This window comes from Gorilla gorilla, chromosome 10 (assembly GCF_029281585.2).
Source record: "Gorilla gorilla gorilla isolate KB3781 chromosome 10, NHGRI_mGorGor1-v2.1_pri, whole genome shotgun sequence".
NCBI lineage: Eukaryota > Metazoa > Chordata > Mammalia > Primates > Hominidae > Gorilla > Gorilla gorilla.
Window position 1 is genome coordinate 31,006,244 of NC_073234.2, and position 19,102 is coordinate 31,025,345.

General features: G+C 37.2%; 1 protein-coding gene across 8 annotated transcripts in view; it reads right to left on the bottom strand.

The window, feature by feature from the left end:
* Nucleotides 1-1,358: 1,358 nt before the first annotated feature.
* EPS8 (EGFR pathway substrate 8, signaling adaptor) overlaps nucleotides 1,359-19,102 on the bottom strand; it is a 172,885-nt gene continuing 155,141 nt past the window's right edge. For all 8 annotated transcript variants that reach the window (XM_004052808.5, XM_055358736.1, XM_055358738.2 and 5 more), the window contains 4 exons: nucleotides 12,593-12,815; nucleotides 5,409-5,589; nucleotides 4,355-4,484; nucleotides 1,359-2,630 (listed from right to left, as the gene is read on the bottom strand). In XM_004052808.5, coding sequence (XP_004052856.1) covers nucleotides 2,517-2,630; nucleotides 4,355-4,484; nucleotides 5,409-5,589; nucleotides 12,593-12,815 — 648 coding nt within the window. In that variant the 3' untranslated portion in view covers nucleotides 1,359-2,516. The remainder of the gene's footprint in view (nucleotides 2,631-4,354; nucleotides 4,485-5,408; nucleotides 5,590-12,592; nucleotides 12,816-19,102) is intronic.

Below are 19,102 nucleotides of genomic sequence, written 5' to 3' on the forward strand. Positions count from 1 at the left end.
CCACTGCTCCTGGCCCACATTTAAAAAATTATTGTTGTATGAAGTTTCAGATATGTACAGAAGAGCAAGTGTAGAGGCTAAGTACTAGAGATTGGAATGGGTTATGAGTTATTCTCTCAGTTTCAAATCCATCCCTTAATTCTCATCTTTGAGATTTGGGGCTTTGTCAGGTGCATGCTCAATAGACTGTGCCGAAAGCATGTGCTATAGGGAGATAGAAGGCTAGAGAGGGAACAAGGGGCTTCTCCCTCCTGTTTTACTTCCTGTTGCTACCAACACAACCCCAGTAGTGGTTCTTCACTCAGTAAGTAGCAAATGATTCCCAGCAGCAGTAGTTGGCTCAATTTACCAGTTTTCTTTTCCCTATGCTCCCAGAGGCATCCTCATTGTGCCCTCTTAGAGATTCAAGCACCAGCTACCTGCCATGCTCTTCTCCAAAGTCTAAGTCCCAGAGCCATGGATTTTCTGACCTGTTTTTCAATTCCTAAAATCTTTTCTGAATACCTGAGGCAAAAACACTGATTAGGCTGTGTCCCTGTTAGCTTTGTGGGGTCTTTCCTCAAATCCTCAGATACCAGTGACCAAACCCCTCAGATGTCTGGATCCAAATTCTGTGGTGCTGCTCTCTCAAGATTCTAAATTCCAGGAACCTCTTCTCTTTGTCCCCACATCCTTAGCTGATGTGACTGCTTTCTGCAATTACTACCTCTATGATACATTCCTTTGGCATCTTATAGCATAAAGATGTAAATTACACCAATTCTTTTCATATCCATCTGCTATTTTACACGCAGGTTATCTTAACTTTTGGATCTTATTTTTTTCATCTTATCCCTTTCAATAAAGGCTAAACTATACATATGTATCAGTCCTTATGAAATGTAAAAGATCTAAACTAATTCACCTTTATCATGCTCATGTTTGTTCCACTTTATCTGAAGGGCAGTGTTAGAGAGAGACCGAGAGATAGAAGATGAGAAACTCCCACATCCTTCAGGATCTGGGGAAAATTAACTTCTAGGAAGCTAAATCTCCTCATCTGTAATAATTCATATAGAGTTGTTGTAAATATCCAGGAAAGCATTTATATGGAAGCATTTAGCAATCGTAAGTGCAGTGTAAATTAGTTCCATTACCATTACCAAATATGACTAGATGGTAGAAGGAAAAGATGATGAAACGAGAGGTGAAAAGAAGAAAAACAACCGAAAAAAGTATTCTAGAGTTTCTCTACCCACTCAGAAATAGAATAATATATAGTTTTTAAAAAATGTGGATCTCTACTTTTTCCCATTCCATTCAACTCGAATCCTCAGCTGATATAGCACAGATCCTTTTTGCTAATGAGACAGAAACCATTTATTAACAGACAGCAAATACTGTTTATTGCAGACTTTCCAGCTGACTCATGTGAAAAAGGCACTATGAAAATTAATGAATCTAGATAATTTCTCTAAATGATTTATGTTAAAATATACAACATTCTTACATAACATCTGTTTTATATATGTGAAATAATATAACATTTAATGACAAAAATTGTGTTTCCAAAAATAACATTTGTTGAAGGTTAGGTATCTTTCTTTTCTCTATGTGGAATCTTTCACAGGATTAAAATATGTGTAAATTAAGTGCTTCTTATTACCAGAAATACTTGACACAGATAAACACATAAAATGGCCCCACTTCCTTTTAACTACTCATATCAACATTCAGAACTGAGGCTTTCATTAAGCAAAATACTGTAATGCACACCAATGCAGACTACTTCCTTTGCTAGATTTTGAGAAGACATGACCTCTTTCCCATTTGTGCTTTCTCATATATAAGAACACAGTATACATAATAAGCAGAATATAAACTAAATCAAAATACAAGCTATACAAGGAGTTGCAATCAACAGAGCCATGACAAACTGTCTTGAGAATGCTCCATAGATTTATATTTGCATGTCCAAGGTATGGCTGTACTTTACAGTTCATTCAAATGTTTTAATTTTTTTTAAACTGTTGGCATTAAGAACTTTAAATAAATCTAAATATTCTTCCATTGAGTATGTCAGAGAAGAGACCTAAGTAAGCAGAGGCTAGCCTACAGTGAGCTATGCCCTGAATGACAGACACCATATTCACAGGCAAAATCGAAACTGCTTAGATTTTGAATCATGGACAACATTGTTGCTTTGTTGCCGTGAAGAACTCCACCACTATCAAAACAATTTCTGTTTATACCCTGGGATGGGGATAAAATAATCTAATTAAGGAAACTTCACCTTGGTAAAGTAAGAAAAATATTTTCCAAGGTCAAAAAATTCAGTTTAAATTTTTCCAGTTTTAATAAAAATAATGGGCCTAGAAGCAAATCCTGTGCTCACTCAGGTTTGCATGGGGTTTTTTTTTTTTATGGCGATAAATTACATCAAGAAAAATGAATCTGACATTCCCTTCAAGGCTTCTTAAAACAAAGCATGTTGGAATAATGCCAAAAACAATGGAGTTTAAATACAAACAAACAAATTAGTGACTGCTTCCTTCATCAAAAGATTCCACTCCTGAATCACTAGCAGCAGCACTGATTTTTTCCTGTCGTCTTCTCATAATTTCTTGTAACTCGGAGCTGCCACTGCTATCCTGAAAGATAAACAGTTCAGACAAGATGGTTACTGACTTGTGCAGGCTGCAGGTCATATCATGAAACGGCTCAGGATAAAATTCTACTGTGGTTTTCTTCTAGTATCTTTAGGAAAGCTAACAGCTCCACTTTTTAAGTGAAGCTTCTGCACTTCACTAATATATCACATTAATAATTTTTCATTTTGTAAAGTCTGTTAAGGCAATTCACTCACCAGGCCTTTCATTTGAACGTGATAAAGATAAATCAATAATGTATGTATAGTACTCTAGGTTTGCTGAGAGAAAGAGGAAATGTGTACAATAAGCATAATAACATGGTAAATTATCAAAGGACTCTTTTGGTATCAAACAAGATACTGATCTGCCTTTAGAAGATTTTAACTCAGGCCACAGTGGGCTCAGAATTCACCCAGTTTCCCCTCCATATAGTTCTGACCCTCCGACCATGCTGGCTTTTCTCCTTTCCCATCAACCGAAGTCTCTGGCAACACAGGCAAATAATCTAAAAGATTAACTAGATCCAAGGAAAGGGTGAGGTGGTAGAAGGTGGCTGAGGAACATGAAGAACCTCAGGTAGTCAGCCTCTGCCTCAGTTCCCAACCAGATAATAGGAAGAGAACAAGAAGCAAGAGGCCATCCTGAAGTGGGTGGTGACAGCAAATGACAATAATGATAGGCAGGTGTGGGATGAAGGAATTCAGAATTTTAGGAATATGGCATTTTCTAACATACCTTGAAGAAGTAATTATATACTCTCAACAAAATTAAATATAGTGGTAATAAAACTGCTTGAGAAAAATATATAATCCTTATTAATATTCAACATATGGAAAGCAATCAAATCAAACCTTAATATGGAGCCGTCAAGATCAATGCTGTAGGGAAAACCTCCAAGGGAAATATGATTTCTCTTGATTCAGAATGGCTACGGGGTGATACGCATGAATTCATTTTACCCTGAATTATTTAACTGTTGAATTTATAGAATATACCTGCTAGAGATGATTATGGATCAATTTCATGCCAAAGCCTACATTCTTTCATTTGAGTCCAAGTATAATTTTCATGAAACTATTAAGAGCTGTGAGATGTAACAGTTGGAAACTACTACCCGTACATAGCACATTTTAAGTCTAAAACAGGATATTGGAAGCTTAAGTATAAACCAATCTAGAAAACATGACTCTCCTGCTTTCATACAGACCATTGTGACTAAATACTTTTCCGGGCTCTCTATTTTCAGTGATCTCTACCTAATGTATCTTTCCCGATTATTGAGGTGTATTACTAGACCTAACACACACAGCCAGGGTTTTACAATCTTATAACCTATACGTTATTGGAATCTCCAAAAAAAAAAAATATTAAGAATAGGCAAGGATTCTGGCCTCTTAAGGCTCTTACTCACTCAGAAGCTAATTTCCATTGTTATGTCAAAATTAAATTTCCTATAGAATTAGTCAATATGTATAAAATGAGAACATTATGCTTTTTGTTAAGTTTCCAAAAGTATGTGCTCAAGCTTCATGTCATATGAGCATTTATAACAAATTAACCTTCTGGAAACTGTCATTGATGATCTCAGTGACAAATTTACAAAAGCAGAGTTAAATTTAATTCAGCTCTGTTAAGAAAGGGAAATTGGCCAATATGGACATAAACAGTTGTTTCCAGAGCTTTCAATTTGCAGAAAAACACCACCTTAGGTTGACAAGTCATACCTCTAATGCAGCTTTTTGTACAGTGATTTGGCTATAGACTCTCGCCCCTTCAGGGCAGACTGTCCTCAGTTCATCCTTATTGAGAGAGAAAAGTTGTGCACCATTTAATACTCCAAGACTATTGACAGTCCTAAAAAAAAAAGGAAAAAGAAACTGAGCATTAAAAATATTGCCTACAAACAAAGGAGAAAATTATCTGTTCCTGCTAGTAACTTCTCTTTTCTAAGCGTTCCATACCCTGGAACCCTTATTAAATGCCACTACAGTCTTTATAGTTAGGGCAATGACAAGTTTCTTTCATGATGATGACCCTGAGGCTATACAGATTATTAATTACAAAGTATCAAAAATGAGCCAATTGGGTTTAGGGTCATTGTTTAATACCAATTCTTGGGATTTGGTGTTTTATAGAAGGAATAGATAACTTTCTAGTAACCTGGCAATTGACTAACCATTGTACCTCATTTTTCAATCATGCTGGGTAGGTGAGTTTATAATATGTCAAGGTCCCTTGAATATGTATTATTCTAATAGTTCATTGTGCCAAATATATATGAAATGTTTATAGACTTTTAGATAGATAAATAGAACCTTTACTATGGGTTTATTAAAGGAAAAGTTCTATTAAGATTATAATTGATGCTAGGTAACACTATTTTTTATTTGCCAGAGATACTATATCCTGCAGCAGGAGGAAAGCTTATGCTCTATGTCCTATGTGGTCTAGGAAGTTCAGCTAAGACCATGGTCCTACCTAGGTTACATCAGAGTAATCTGATGGAGAAAAGAAGCTACTGGGCCTCAAAGCTGCCAATAATTTGCTTAAAGAACTAATTGAACAGATACTACCAACTCGAAAATGGGGTGGCATCAGAATAATTATTTATGCTTATTTTAGTTCTTTTTCAGCTATGAACAGCTATAGTGATTTCTTGAGTATGGCACAAAATATGCAGTCTGTGCCCTTATGTTTTATAAGAGTTATCTGTGACATCTAAGTAAGCAAATTGAAAACAATGCATGTTGTACACACAGAATTCACAGAGAGACTCACACAGGGTTGAATCCCTTTGACTGTAACCATGTCTTCACATCCTCTGGTGTGGAGTCGTAAGTGATATTGATAACTGGCACATTCTGCCGTGGCACATGGAATTTCTTCTGAGCAGCACTCCGACCAATGGTCAGTCTGTGGATGAGTTCATCCTGCACTTCCTCCATCTGAGATTTCCTTCCTAGACACCAACAGGGAGTAGGTTCTTTTTGAAAATCCCTAATATTACATCACCCTCTCTAGAACCCCGATCTCTATAATCCTTTGACCCCAGTAGGACCTACAATCTAGTGTTCCTACCATCTTTCCTCACTTTTATCCTCGCCCGGTATAAATGCCATGATCAATTATTAAAATAACTCCCTGTCTCTTCTCTAGTCTCTTCATTGTACTCCTTTGGCAAAACCCCAATCCTGGTTAAATCTAACTTTCTGCGTATTCTGTGTCTGCACCTGCACAGCTGAATATAACACAACAATGCTGAATGATCTCATATTAAATTCATGATTATGAACCTTAACTTGGCTGTTAATGCTTCCTGACAATCATACTACATTTCCTTAGACTGGTGGCTCTCAACTGGGGACAGTTTTGACCCCAGAGGACATTTGGGAATATCTGGAGACACTTTTGGTCATCACAATTGAGGGAGAAAAAGGGGAAAGGCTGCTGCTGTCACACAGCGGGTAGAAGCCTGGGATGCACACAACATTCTATAATGTCAGCCTCTCCTACAGCAGAGAATAACCCAGCCTCAAAGGCCAAGAAGTCCTGCCTAAGGTCATGTAACTGCCCACTGTCTTAGACAAGTATTGAATATATTCTACTTTCTCTCTACAAACTTCTAACCCTATTCCCCAATCCTGACCTTGAGGTGATCTCATTTCCTAATTTATGAACAAAATAGTTAGAAGAAAACCTCTGTAAGTTCCTCTAGTAGTTCTTCCTACCAGCACTTTCCCCATATGCTCTGCCTGCCTTCCTATTATGTTATATAAGAGCTGTTTCCCTGCTCCCAAGGCTAACTCTCCATGTATGCACTAGGCCTCAAGTTCTCTGCCTATTCAAATACTCAGTCATTTCTCCCTTATTTATCCTGTTATTAATTTTCCTTTTTCACTGAATCAGTTCATCAGCCTGCAAACATGCTATTATTTTATGACTTCTGTTACCTTTAAACAAGTCCTTTTTACCATGTCCTTTCCCAGCTACTGCCCATTTTTCTGCTCCTTTTACAGCAAAGTCCACGAAAAGTTGCCTGTACTAGTGAACTCCAATTCCCATTCTCCTATTTTCTCTTAATGTCATCGAAATTCAATTTTGCTTTTCCCCCCATCTCTCTACTACACTTTGCTAAACTCCAGCCAATTCTTTCCCAGCTACTATCTTATTTAACCTATCAGCACACATTTGAAGCAGAAGATTCCTCCTTGAAACATTTTCTCCCTGTGGCCTCCAGGATACCACAGTCTCTTCATTTTCCTCCCATGTCTCTGGACTCCCCTTCTCTGGATCCTCTTCTGAATATTCTCATCTCTCCAACTAAGTAATATTAAGGTGCTCTAGGGGACACTCCTGAGACTCATCTCTGCCAGCACTACCTCCATCAATGACCACTGTGCTTAGGTTCATGGCCATTCAAAAGATGATGGTTACCAAATTATTTTTCCAGTCCTCTTACTCGGAACTTAGGTGCATATATGCTGTCTACTTGATATATTCATTTGGGTATTTGTTAAATAGCTCAAATGCATGTCAAATATAGCATGCCCAAACCTGAATTCCTGAGCTTCTTCCTGAAGCTTGCTTTTATGAACTCTTAGACTTGCTTTTTAGACTTCTCAACTCACTTAATGACAAGTCTATCTTTCCAGTTCTGGCAAAATACCACAGAGCTGCACTTGATTCCCTGTCCTATACTACATCCAATCCATCAGCAGATCCTGTTGCTCTGACCTCATAATGTATCCAAAAATCCAATGATTTCACTGTATTTTTTCTCTTGCCAGCTTGGTCTGAGTTACCAGCCTATTAACAGATCTCTCTGCTTCCACTCCCTACCACCCTACCCCTTTCTCTTCATTCTCTTCTCAATATAACAACTAAGTGATTCTTTTAAAATGTAAGTCAGGCTAGGTGGCTCACGCCTGTAATCCAAGCACTTTGGGAGGCTGAGGCAGGTGGATCACAAGGTCAAGAAATCGAGACCATCCTGGCCAACATGGTGAAACCCAGTCTCTACTAAAAATACAAAAATTAGCTGGGCCTGGTGGCATGTGCCTGTGGCCCCAGCTACTCGGGAGGCTGAGGCAGGAGAATCGCTTGAACCCAGGAGGCGGAGGTTGCAGTGTGCCAAGATAGCGCCACTGTATTCCAGCCTGGCAACAGAGCAAGACTCCGTCTCAAAAAAAAAAAAAAAAAAAATGCAAGTCAGACGTTGCAGCCCCTCTGCTCAAAACATTCCCAAGTGATCCTAATTACTCCCAGTAAAGGCCCTGCAAGACCTCCACCTCCCTAAAGCCACTCCACAACTCTTCTGGAGCCCTTCACTCTTGCTCCCAATGGCTCCCTTGGTGCTCTTTAAATTTAAAGGCCACTCTAGTCTGCTCTGCCTGGAATGCTTTCCCCCGCATCTCCACATAGCTTACTCCTCCCCACCTTTCTATTTCCCCTGATGTATATAAAACTGCAATCCGTCCCCAAAAGCACTCTCTATCCACATAGTTTTATTAGTCTCCAAACCACTTATCACCTTCTTGATAGATAGTTTTGTCTATCATCTTTTTTTTTTTTTTTGAGAAAGAGTCTCACTCTGTTGCCATACTGGAGTGCAGTGGCACAATCTTGGCTCACTGCAACCTCCACCTCCCGGGTTCAAGCGATTCTCCTGCCTCGGCCTATCGAGTAGCTGGGACTACAGGCGTGTGCCACTGTGCCCATGCCCAGCTAATTTTTGTATTTTTAGTAGAGATGGGGTTTCACCCTGTTGGCCAGGATGGTCTCAATCTCCTGACCTCGTGATCCACCCACCTTGGCCTCCCAAAGTGCTGGGATTACAGGCATGAGCTACCACACCCAGCCAACTTAATTGTTTTTTAACCTACCTCCTTTCAATAAAATATAAGCCTGAGGAGAAAAAGGATGCTTCCCTTTTTCGCTTGCATCTATATCCTAATACCTGGAACGGTGCTTTAATTCAATAAATACTTGTTGAATAAATGAATGAATGAGGCATTCTGCTGACTTTTTCATGGAGGCTTTGAGAATCATCATGTACAAACCCCTTAAATAACCAGATAAGAAAATGAAGGCCAAAAACAGAGAAATGATCTGTCAAAGTCACATTTCAATTAGTAGAATAATTTAGCTAGAACTGGATCTTCTGACTTTCAGCAGAGGGCTCTTTTATAGCCAAAGTCATTAAAATCACCTTTGATTAACTTCCCTAGCTACTCCTTTTTCCTAGCCATTTATGCTAATGGAAAAGATGTGTGTGTATATGAACATACTGTCATGACAAAAATAGGAAAGGCATAAAAGTACAGGAAGGGGAATCATGTGTCTGTGTATTTTAAAATATGTGTGTATATATACATAGGTACATTACGTTGTTTGTTTTCACTTTCAAGAAATAAGAACAATCTAATTAAGTTGGCAAGTGACAATAACCTGGTCACTTAGGGAGCTTTTTGTGACCAATGTTCTATGATTTTTCCCCCCTAGGGAAAGGGTTTTAGAAAGTGTTTGGTGCCCCTGGGAAATAAGGGAAAGTGTGAATAGTTAGTGTTATTTCAGTCTACTTTTTTTTAATGCCTCAAGTATCTAGGAAATCTTTTGAAGTAGTCAAAAAAGGGGAAAAGGGGAGGGAGGGAGGGAGGGAGGGAGGAGTAGGAGGTGCTAGAGAGAGTAAGAGAGAGAGAATACTATTGATTGTTACATTTAAGTATACATTATGTGCATTTCATTAGTTACCTTTTAAAAAATCACCACAACAAACTGTCAAACAGCATATGAGTGCATCTCAAAGGAATAAAAAATAAAATGTATCACCACACTAAAAGATTTGGTTTCTCATCTGCTGACTTAGCCAGTATATCGATCATCACCAGTCCACAGCATAGTTTTCTTCCAGGAAGGACAAAAAAACCTCCACCTAACATGTTCTTGGTTTCCATTTCCAATGTTCTAACACACAACAGCAAACCAGAATAACTTTACACCTTTCTAAAGTAACACTCTGATTACAAAAGATTAAATTCGAATAAAAGGACTAGCATTTCAAAGGAAATGGGAGAAATACAAAGCAACTAAAGTTTGGCATCTTAAAAGCGATAAAAGGAGAACCTTTTGGGATCCTGTGATAAAACAGTCTGAATAGCTTCTATGACACAAGGCTTCACAGCTATTTTGAATAGGCAACATACAGACTTCCACAAAAGGGCTTCACTCTTGCCACTTGCTACGTTGTAAAAACAGGCATGTTGGCTTTTTTCCCCTGTTCATAGCTGCTACTTGATAGATTTCTATGAGTATTTACTTCCTAGTTCCTTTCATTTTATTTTTACCAGAAGTTTAGGCAGTAAGCAGAGAATGTGGGTAGATGAGTAGGCATATTTTGAGAGAAATTTGGCTATCAATAAACACACACTGAAATATGTGCTACTGTCTGGTTCTAAAAGAACATTAAGCCCCAACATTCATTCAGAGAAAAACTGTTCTGCAATAAAGTTATCAAGAAATATTTGTTTTATAAAAAGAAATATATTTATTTAATGTCAAATTGTATTTTTGAGATATTTTAAAAAGGAACTTACATAAGTTGCAAATATATTGTAAGATTTTTAATATTCTAAGGAAACAAGTATGTGTGTTAATTTTGGGAGAGATGTTTATATTTTATACACCAATGCCACCCTTTTACTTATGAAAAACAGACTTCAACATGATGAGTCACAATTATCAGGAGAGTTCTCTATCTTTAAAAGTATGCAAACTATGCCTCTTTCCCACTAGGTTATTCTTGGTTTCTCAGCGTGAACAAAGAACAGACTGTCCTAACCCACACACTGCTCCAAATGCGGACTGGAGGCCGATGAACTTTGATCCTAGCTAGGCCTGGATAAAGAGTCCCACCGTGTCAAAGATGACTGTGCTGACGTCTCTACGGAGGGAAATGCTATAAACTTGTGGGAAGAATAAAGAAGAGAACAGTCATTTCTAAGAGGAAGTTTTCTCCTTAGGGAACTCAATAAAAATATTTATAGAAATTTCTCATCTTAAAACTATGTCTTTAGTGTATTTGAAAAAGAAAGCTCTTTTTAAAAACTCCACATAATTTTAAAAACTTAGTAGCATATTCTATTTTATTATGGTTCTACACACTCACACACACAGTTGTTTTTGCCGTAAAGAAAGAGCTAATCACTTTTCCAAAACTTCATTTTTCCTTTAGTTTCCTGGCAAGATAGATATGACAGTCATTTAAATTGGACATACCGTTGGAGAAAAATTTATGAGTAAAAGTAGGCTTATGCTTATTGCATTTAACCAGAATTTTTAGAATTGTTAAATAGTAATAGTTTTAGTGTCTTTTTTATTTTTTATTTTATCAAGAATGTCCACAACTGAACAGATGTGGCAATAACTTACTGATGTGAGAAAAACAGTAGGATGAAAATGGGAGTGAAAGATTCAGCCATTTAGTTTTGAACATAAATAGAAAGCATCCAATCTCGGCTATAAAGTTAATAGTTCCATACTGGTATCTGGATGTCAGAGATGAGTTTTAATATGATGACTAATTTGGGAATCATTCTTTTCCCAACAATATAAATAGTATTGAAAGAAATGGAAATAGAATGAACTACAGTAAAAGTATGTTTATGTGGAAAACGAAGGCAGAACCCTAAGAGAGGCCCACATTGAGGGAAAGATAGATATCCATCTCTCTCTCTCTCTCACACACACACACACACACACTTCATATACTTTTGTCATATTGGGGAAATATGAAATATCTTCATAGCTCTGGCTTTCCAAGAGTTTTTACATATCAAGTATAGGTAAAGCCAAGTGACTTTATAATACGTTTAAAACACCAAATTTGGAGATTAAATTGACATGCCATATACTACAAGGTTAAACAAAATTTATCTTAAAACTACCTTCAGTTTTCAAAATATCTACACTGCTATTCACCAATAATACAAATAAGGATAATCCAAAGTTGGTCATAGTGTCTTTTTAGTTTACTTAAATATGGTTTTCATAGAAACCATTTATATGAAACATCAAATTTCAAGTTATGAAAATATGGCACTGAAGTGTAAGTCACGTGAAATTTGAATTTGGAGGCTAAATCTGAGACTACTATTGGCAGGTGATTATATTAACATAGTGTGATTGTGCAGCTACTGTGAATAGCAAATAAGAGGAAGAGAAGTAGGAAGGTTATGATGATGATGATGATGATGGCGACAGCAGCATGTAGTTAGTGACTGCGTATTACGTGTCATACAGTGGTCAAAATCAGTCAGGGGTTTTCAACCTCAGCACCATTGACATTTTGGGCCAGATAACTCTGTTGCTGGGGACTGTCCTGTGCATTGTAATTGTTGCTAAGTGTCCCTGGTCTCTACCCATTAGACATCAGTAGCATCCCCCCAGTTTTGACAACCAAAAATGTCTTCAGGCAATATCAAATGTCCTCAGAAGGATGGAGAAGAAGACAAAATCGCTCCTGGCTGAGAAGCACTGAAGTAGATGCTTTCTATGCATTATCTCATTAAATCCTCACACTTATCCTATGAAGCAGATACTATTATTTTTCTCCACTTTTCAGATATTGAAGTGCTGAGAGGATAATTAAATCCTTGAAGGTCAGGAAGCTGGCAAGTGTTGTTTCGGTATACAAATTCCAGGATGTCTGGCCCCAGAGTCTGCATTCAATTATCATAACAGATTGGAAAAGGAGTAGAAAGTCATGCATTAGAGAGTGGAGAGAATACTTCCTGTTTCTCAGAACTACGTAGCTGATGAGAAACCAGGTGAAAGTCTTTGCAATCTATTAAGTACCATGCAAGTATAAAGGACTTTAATACAAGTAGAATCAGCAGTAAACAATATTTTACTTAGTAGTGCTTTTAATTTGCAGAAGACATTTTTTGCCTCCCTGGGAAACTTACGGTCCACTGGAAGTTGTCTGTGTCTCTGGCTGTCTCGCACGATACTGCCACCACTGTCACTGGAGCTGCTGTTTTGACGTGTTATATTTGCTGGGACCTTTGACACAGGAACAGGTGCTGGAGTGGAAGGGGGAAGGGGGACAGGAACAGGAGCTGGTGTTGGAGGAGGTGATGGAGCAGGGGGAGTATCAGCTGGTCTTGGGCCATACTCCATCCTTTGTTTCTATAAAAAGACAAATAATTAACTTAAAATTTAAAAAATATAAACCTAGGCTAGGAAAACAATTTATACTTTGATAGGACATTGTTGACTATTTTTAAACTTACTTGCAAACCCCTTACACATTTATCTGTAATCCTATATGGTATAATGACCATTAAAAATCATATTTTAAACATTCTACATAATTTGTTCAAAGTCAAAACGTAAGTTAAGGAGTCACAAGGCTACGTCAATAGCAAATAGTAGTATTATAGTAATAAATGTCAAGAAAACAGAATTTGGGCTTGGAATCACACAAGATGAGGGGAGGCAGAAAGATCTATAATTATTTTTTAATTTATGCTAATAATAATTTCCAATTGCACTGGAAGTCTAAATGTCAACAGCATAAAGCATCACTTACTCATTTTAAATGTACGCTATATTCAAAGATTTTTAATTTTGTTTCCAATAAATAATTTTAAAATATTGGTATTATTTTGTTCAAGGCATAACTTTTTCTGCCATCATCTTAATGCTAATTTATTAAAATTAGAAATTTCCCTTGTTAAAATGGAAATGTCACGGGGTGGATGGTTGTGAGGGTAATGGTATGGTCTTTAAATGTTTATGATTGCAACTCACAAACGAATACTAGAAAGGGACCTGTGGCCATTTGTATTAAAAAAGGTAGGTGTGACAAAATGCTTTTTAATAATTTTAAAATCATGATTGTTAGGCACACTTATAAAACAGCATTTGTGCATATTCCCTATTTAAAACACACATAATAGTTAACACTTTAAATCTAAGTAAAATAATTTTAATAGATAATGCATTGTGAGAGTCTCCAAATTCTCAAAAGGCACATTTTCTTTTTAGAATCAAAGATACAGGACAATTATTTGTAATTAAGGCAAAGTTTAGATACTGCACTGGCACAATTTTAATTATTCTAATTTAGGATTAGCATATTACATGCAAAAAGACCTTTTGGTAATCTGGTCCTTTGATTAGAACAGTATTTACTTTTAAATTCTAAAATGGCCCAAATATCAGGTAGTATTGATTTTAACGGAGCCCTCCCAATTTCCACAGAGATCAAAAACAAAAATACACACCACACACAGACACATCACTTTTTAATTAAACTATTACTCAAAAACAACACATCAACCTTCATCAGTCCCCTTCACGGCAAATGACTAACACCTGTGGAAACCGGTGTGGGAAGGAGCCCTCATTCTTTTCAGCTCGCTCTACTACTCACTGACCAGTGGGATGGGGTCAAGGAAGTGGGAAGCGTATTATGAAAGGATGGAAGTATATCTGAAAGGAGTGTTTATAATGCTGGTAGATGTTGAGGGAAGAAGGAGGGCAAGGAGGAGAGAGGCAGGACAGGAGGGAAGGAGGGAGTAAAGGGTAAGATTCTCAGAGTAAAAGAAAGGAGTTAGGTGGGACAGAAACTGAGTTGCTAATCCCCTTAGCATTCAAGGCTTAGAAATATTTCTAATATATTCAATACTGTATTAGAATGAAAGAATGAATTGTTATTATTATTCCCCACAAACAATCTTCCTATATTTGGGCCAATAAAATACTTAAAGCAGTCAAAATACAGCAAACATCACCAGAATGTAATACTTAGCACACACCAAAGTCATCTGATTAATGTATACGCAATGTTCCCTTGACAAGAATGTCCTCTGCACGTAATTTCATGAAGGGCTAATGAATTCTCACATTAGTGTTTCAAAAGCATCATAGTTTCAATTATTGTTTTTAAAGCCTAAACAAACAAAAATGCCATGAGCTCTGCTTTCCATATAATTCATAATTTTTGCTTTTGCTATTCATCAAATACTATTGTGAGAAAGTGAATAAACTGTGTTACTGTCACAAGCAAGCCTGAAAACAAACTCACCAAATGTTCTGTGCTTTATTTCATTCATGCCATTGTTACATAATGCAACTTTATCAGTATGACCCACCAAAATAATAGGTTTAAAATACATATTTGATTAAAGAAACCCATATGAAAATGTATGCCATAAATTATATTTACTTGCATATTTTCCTCTTTCCTTAGTCCTCTCCTCCTGCCCCATGTTTCCAACCTCCGACATTAAAAGGGGCAAAGTACCTTCCTTGAATCGTGACAACTGCTTCTGAATGGCAACCTAGACAGCTCTTCCATGGAAACTGGTTTGAAATTCTTCATGTGGAAGGAAAAGAATCAGCACTGACTCCTAACGTCACTTTTCTGTGTCCCTCCCTAGCTTCTCTACTCCTCTTTACCTACCACCCAACTACTGCTCTTCCTTTCCTTATGTCTGTCTCTTGGCTATTTTTTGTTGAAGCTACAGAGTTAATGATTCCAATGTATCTCAGTTTACGTAATGTCTTGGAGAACAGAAGTGCACTCTGAACTTTTTTCTCCTGAACCAACGCACTGAAGCTCCAAATCCAAAAAAGAAATTCTGACCAACTGTTCTTGGTTGGCCTGAGACTTTCTAAGTAATTAGCACTGAAAGTTCCACATCTTCACAAACCCCTCAGACTCCCCAGCTGGGAACTGGGAGGGTTGGTCAGCCTGGTGTGGACCTACTTTTGCACCCAACTGTCACTTCCTTACTCTTGCCTGTGATATCCCACAAACACAAAGTTCTGTTAAAAGCAAAATCTATCTTTTTGTCTCTCTTTCTCTGAAAGAAGGCAGAATTAATAGACCTCATAAGAAATTTACTTTCCTATTGATAATTAAGTTGGAATGAGTCACTTTTCTTTAGCAACTTAAGCTGAGTAGAAATTCTAAAGAATTAAAGAATGCTATTGAGAGATAAGATCCTGATTCATACAAGATGCTGCTTCAGAGGGGAAATTATGCAAGTAAGCTCAACAAAGCCATTAAAATTGAACTGTTCTTAAATAGTTAACCTACTCTAAATTACACATTTTTCCTCTAAATTTGGTTATTTGGGAACTCTGCAGTGAAAACTAAGCACAGCTGGAACATTTGGAGGGTGTTAAGTCGAGAGACTGAATCCAAAAAATTATATTAAAAAGAAGTGCCATGAGGGAACGAATGTGGGTTACCTCTGACAGCTCGCCAAGTAATTGCTATTAGGAAAATGGAGCAAATCACATCAAATGAGAAAATTAATACAGGAAATGGAATTAAAATAATATCAATTATAATTCACATCAAATATCAGAAAGAGTAAATTAGCCTGACAGTAAAATTACATGCCCACAATCAACCAGTGAAGGAGCCTGTAAATCTATAATTAATTCCCATCACTATCTAGCCATGGAAAACTAATCATATAGATTCTACTACAGTAGAAACGGTGTAAAGTACTTCAACAGTAACTATTTGTATATTCAAGTAAAATACTAAGATATAGGTTTATTTTATTCCTATTGCTCATAAAGAATACAATTAGAATGCATTACATGTAAGAGTTATTCTTGTTTAATTAGCTGATTTTACAGAAGGTAATACTGCACGCATTATCGTGTGACTGTAATGAGCTTTAGTTTCAAACTTTGTAAGCAGCCTGAACAAACATAGAACATTTAATAAAATTATGTACATGTGCATGTCAGACAGTAATTATCAATACTTTATATATGTATAAAAACACACATATATATTTATAGTGGGTATTATTCAAATTATCATTAAGAAGTCTCTGGGAAAATGTCAATACATGTGGCAGAATAAAAAGTAAACATCTTTGTCTAAAAACCATGCCTATAATTAATGAGCAGAGTCTTCTGATATTAATTTTTAAAAAACACTTTTGAAGAACTGAATATTATCAGGAGGTTGGCCTGGCTGGAAGAATATAAGCCATCTTTGGTAAAATCGTCACTCTATCCAGCAGTATCTAAATGTCTGGACTGAGCTTAAAAAACAGAGCATTAATAACATAGGCTGAAATTAGTAGTGTTAGCGGTTTAGTAGTCACCTGTACAAAACATTTCCACTTTTAATTTAGGGTTATTTAAACATGTATATAATGAATGAGAAGATTTTATACCTAGACTGGATTGTAGAGATCACATAACTGACTCCTTCTATTTCATGACCAAGCAAATTGGAACACAGAAAAATAAAATGCTCTCTTTAAGGACTAGAACCCTCACCTACCAATACCTAGATTGGGGCTTTTCACACAGTATCATATTACAGTATCTCTTGCTAGACAATAAAGAATATGGGAAACGTTTTCTTGAATTCACGTGACCACAGAGACTGGACATTCATAATTACTTGCATCTTGGTAGAGTAAGAATACCTATAACAATAATAAATGCATAGATAATAATTAAGAATATATGAAAGACTTCTTTAGTCAGTCCACTGGATATATAATAAATAACATCATGGGAGGAGGTGGTTTCTGCTCTTGGCATATAGCTTGCAAATTTAAACGGGCAAAAGGGTAATTCTAGCAGATGAGCAGTCACAGGGCTAGAGGTCAGAGAATCAAGTCAAAATAAAGATCAGGAAACTTTATGTGGCAAGTAGCTTCCAGGTGGGGAGAAAGCACCCTGGATGTCCATCTGTTGCCCAGCTAAAATACTACAAAGCCTTGGAATGCTCTACAACATTTTTATCAAAAGACATGTTATCTCTCCATAATCTCTCCTCAGCATTTACTTCCTTTTCTCTGTGGTTTATTCAATCTTTTGTGTCAATATCTTTTGTAAATTTTTATTACTTTCTCTCTTATGTTTAAAACTTTGTGGAAGCCATGGGGGAAATACATTAGGTGGGAATGGTTGTCTTTACAGAGCTGTTAAAAATCACTTCAAATGTGAGGATATTAAATAGCCTGGACTCTCAGGGACACCAGGTGGCAATTCAACACCTATTCACTGTCTGGTATGAGCATCCCTGTCATCAGAACAGAATCTCTGATAAAAAGTGTGTGAACAATAGGCAAGAGCTGCACTTGTGCCCTTCACCCAGAAACTGCCATTATTTATATATATGTCTTTATAGGAAATGTAAGGGTATAAAAATAAGAGTCATGACTGTCCCTTTTTTTAAGTATTTGGTGACTCATAGATGTTGCATGGAAATAGTTTACATCTAATTCCCTTATTTCCACCACTTACAAAAATGTCCTATTCTAAGTAAATCATATAATTTGGGTTATTTTCCTAAATTATAAAATAATGAACAATACCATGAAATCCAGTGAATGGATACATAAGGCAAAAATCAAATTCCAAGGATTGTGACTGATCAGATCAACTTTTATCACAGTATAATGCAAAGTAAAGCTATTCTGAGAAAATATCACTTTAAACATTAATACAGAGAAAAACTATGGGTTTATACAAAAAGAGATGACAATCTTTGTTTTTTCTTCTTTTTCTTCTTGTTTTGAGACGGAGTCTCGCTCTGTCGCCAGGCTAGAGTGCAGTGGCACAATCTCGGCTCACCGCATCCCCTGCCTCCTGGGTTCAAGCGATTCTCCTGCCTCAGTCTCCTGAGTAGCTGGGATTACAGGTGTGTGCCACCATGCCTGGGTAATTTTTGTACTTTTAGTAGAGACAGGGTTTTGCCATGTTGGCCAGGCTGGTCTCAAACTCCTGACCTCAAGTGATCTGCCTGCCTCGGCCTCCCAAAGTTCTGGGATTACAGGCGTGAGCCATTGTGCCCACTCGAAATGAGAACCTTTTATAATCACTATTCTCTAGAACAGCAGAATGCAACACAGCACAGGCTCTGGATCCAGAGTGCTGGGGCCCAATCCTGGCTTCATACAGCTGTATAAATCTGGGCAAATGATTTCTCCTACACCTTAGTTTCCTACAAAAAAATGTGCCTCCTTCACAAGGTTGTTGTGGGAATCAAATGAATTTGGATTTGCGAAGTGCTTAAACAATGCCTGGCACAGCATGAGCACTGGCCACTGGCATATCTTCTCTAGAGAGGAATATCTGTGAATGTTGTTTTCTGTGAATGTGAAGCAAATTTAAGTAATGAATCATTGCTTCCTTTTGGCAGCATGGTGCAGGAATCTAAAATATTTTTGTTAAAGTTTCTTTATATTTCTTCAAAGTTTTGATATCACTGGATGAAAGAGACAGATGGAAGAGAAAACAAATGTGTGGGCCATATCTGAGGAGGAGAAAGAGGGTCACGCTGCTCTTGATACAGCAAGCATGCAAGAAGGAGCAAAGCCATGGCAGACGACCTGTGGACTCATGCAGGCTTTCGGGAAGGATCTGCTCGGTGCTAGGCTTTCTATTGTTCTTTTTACCAAGTGTGTGAGATGCCAGTACTC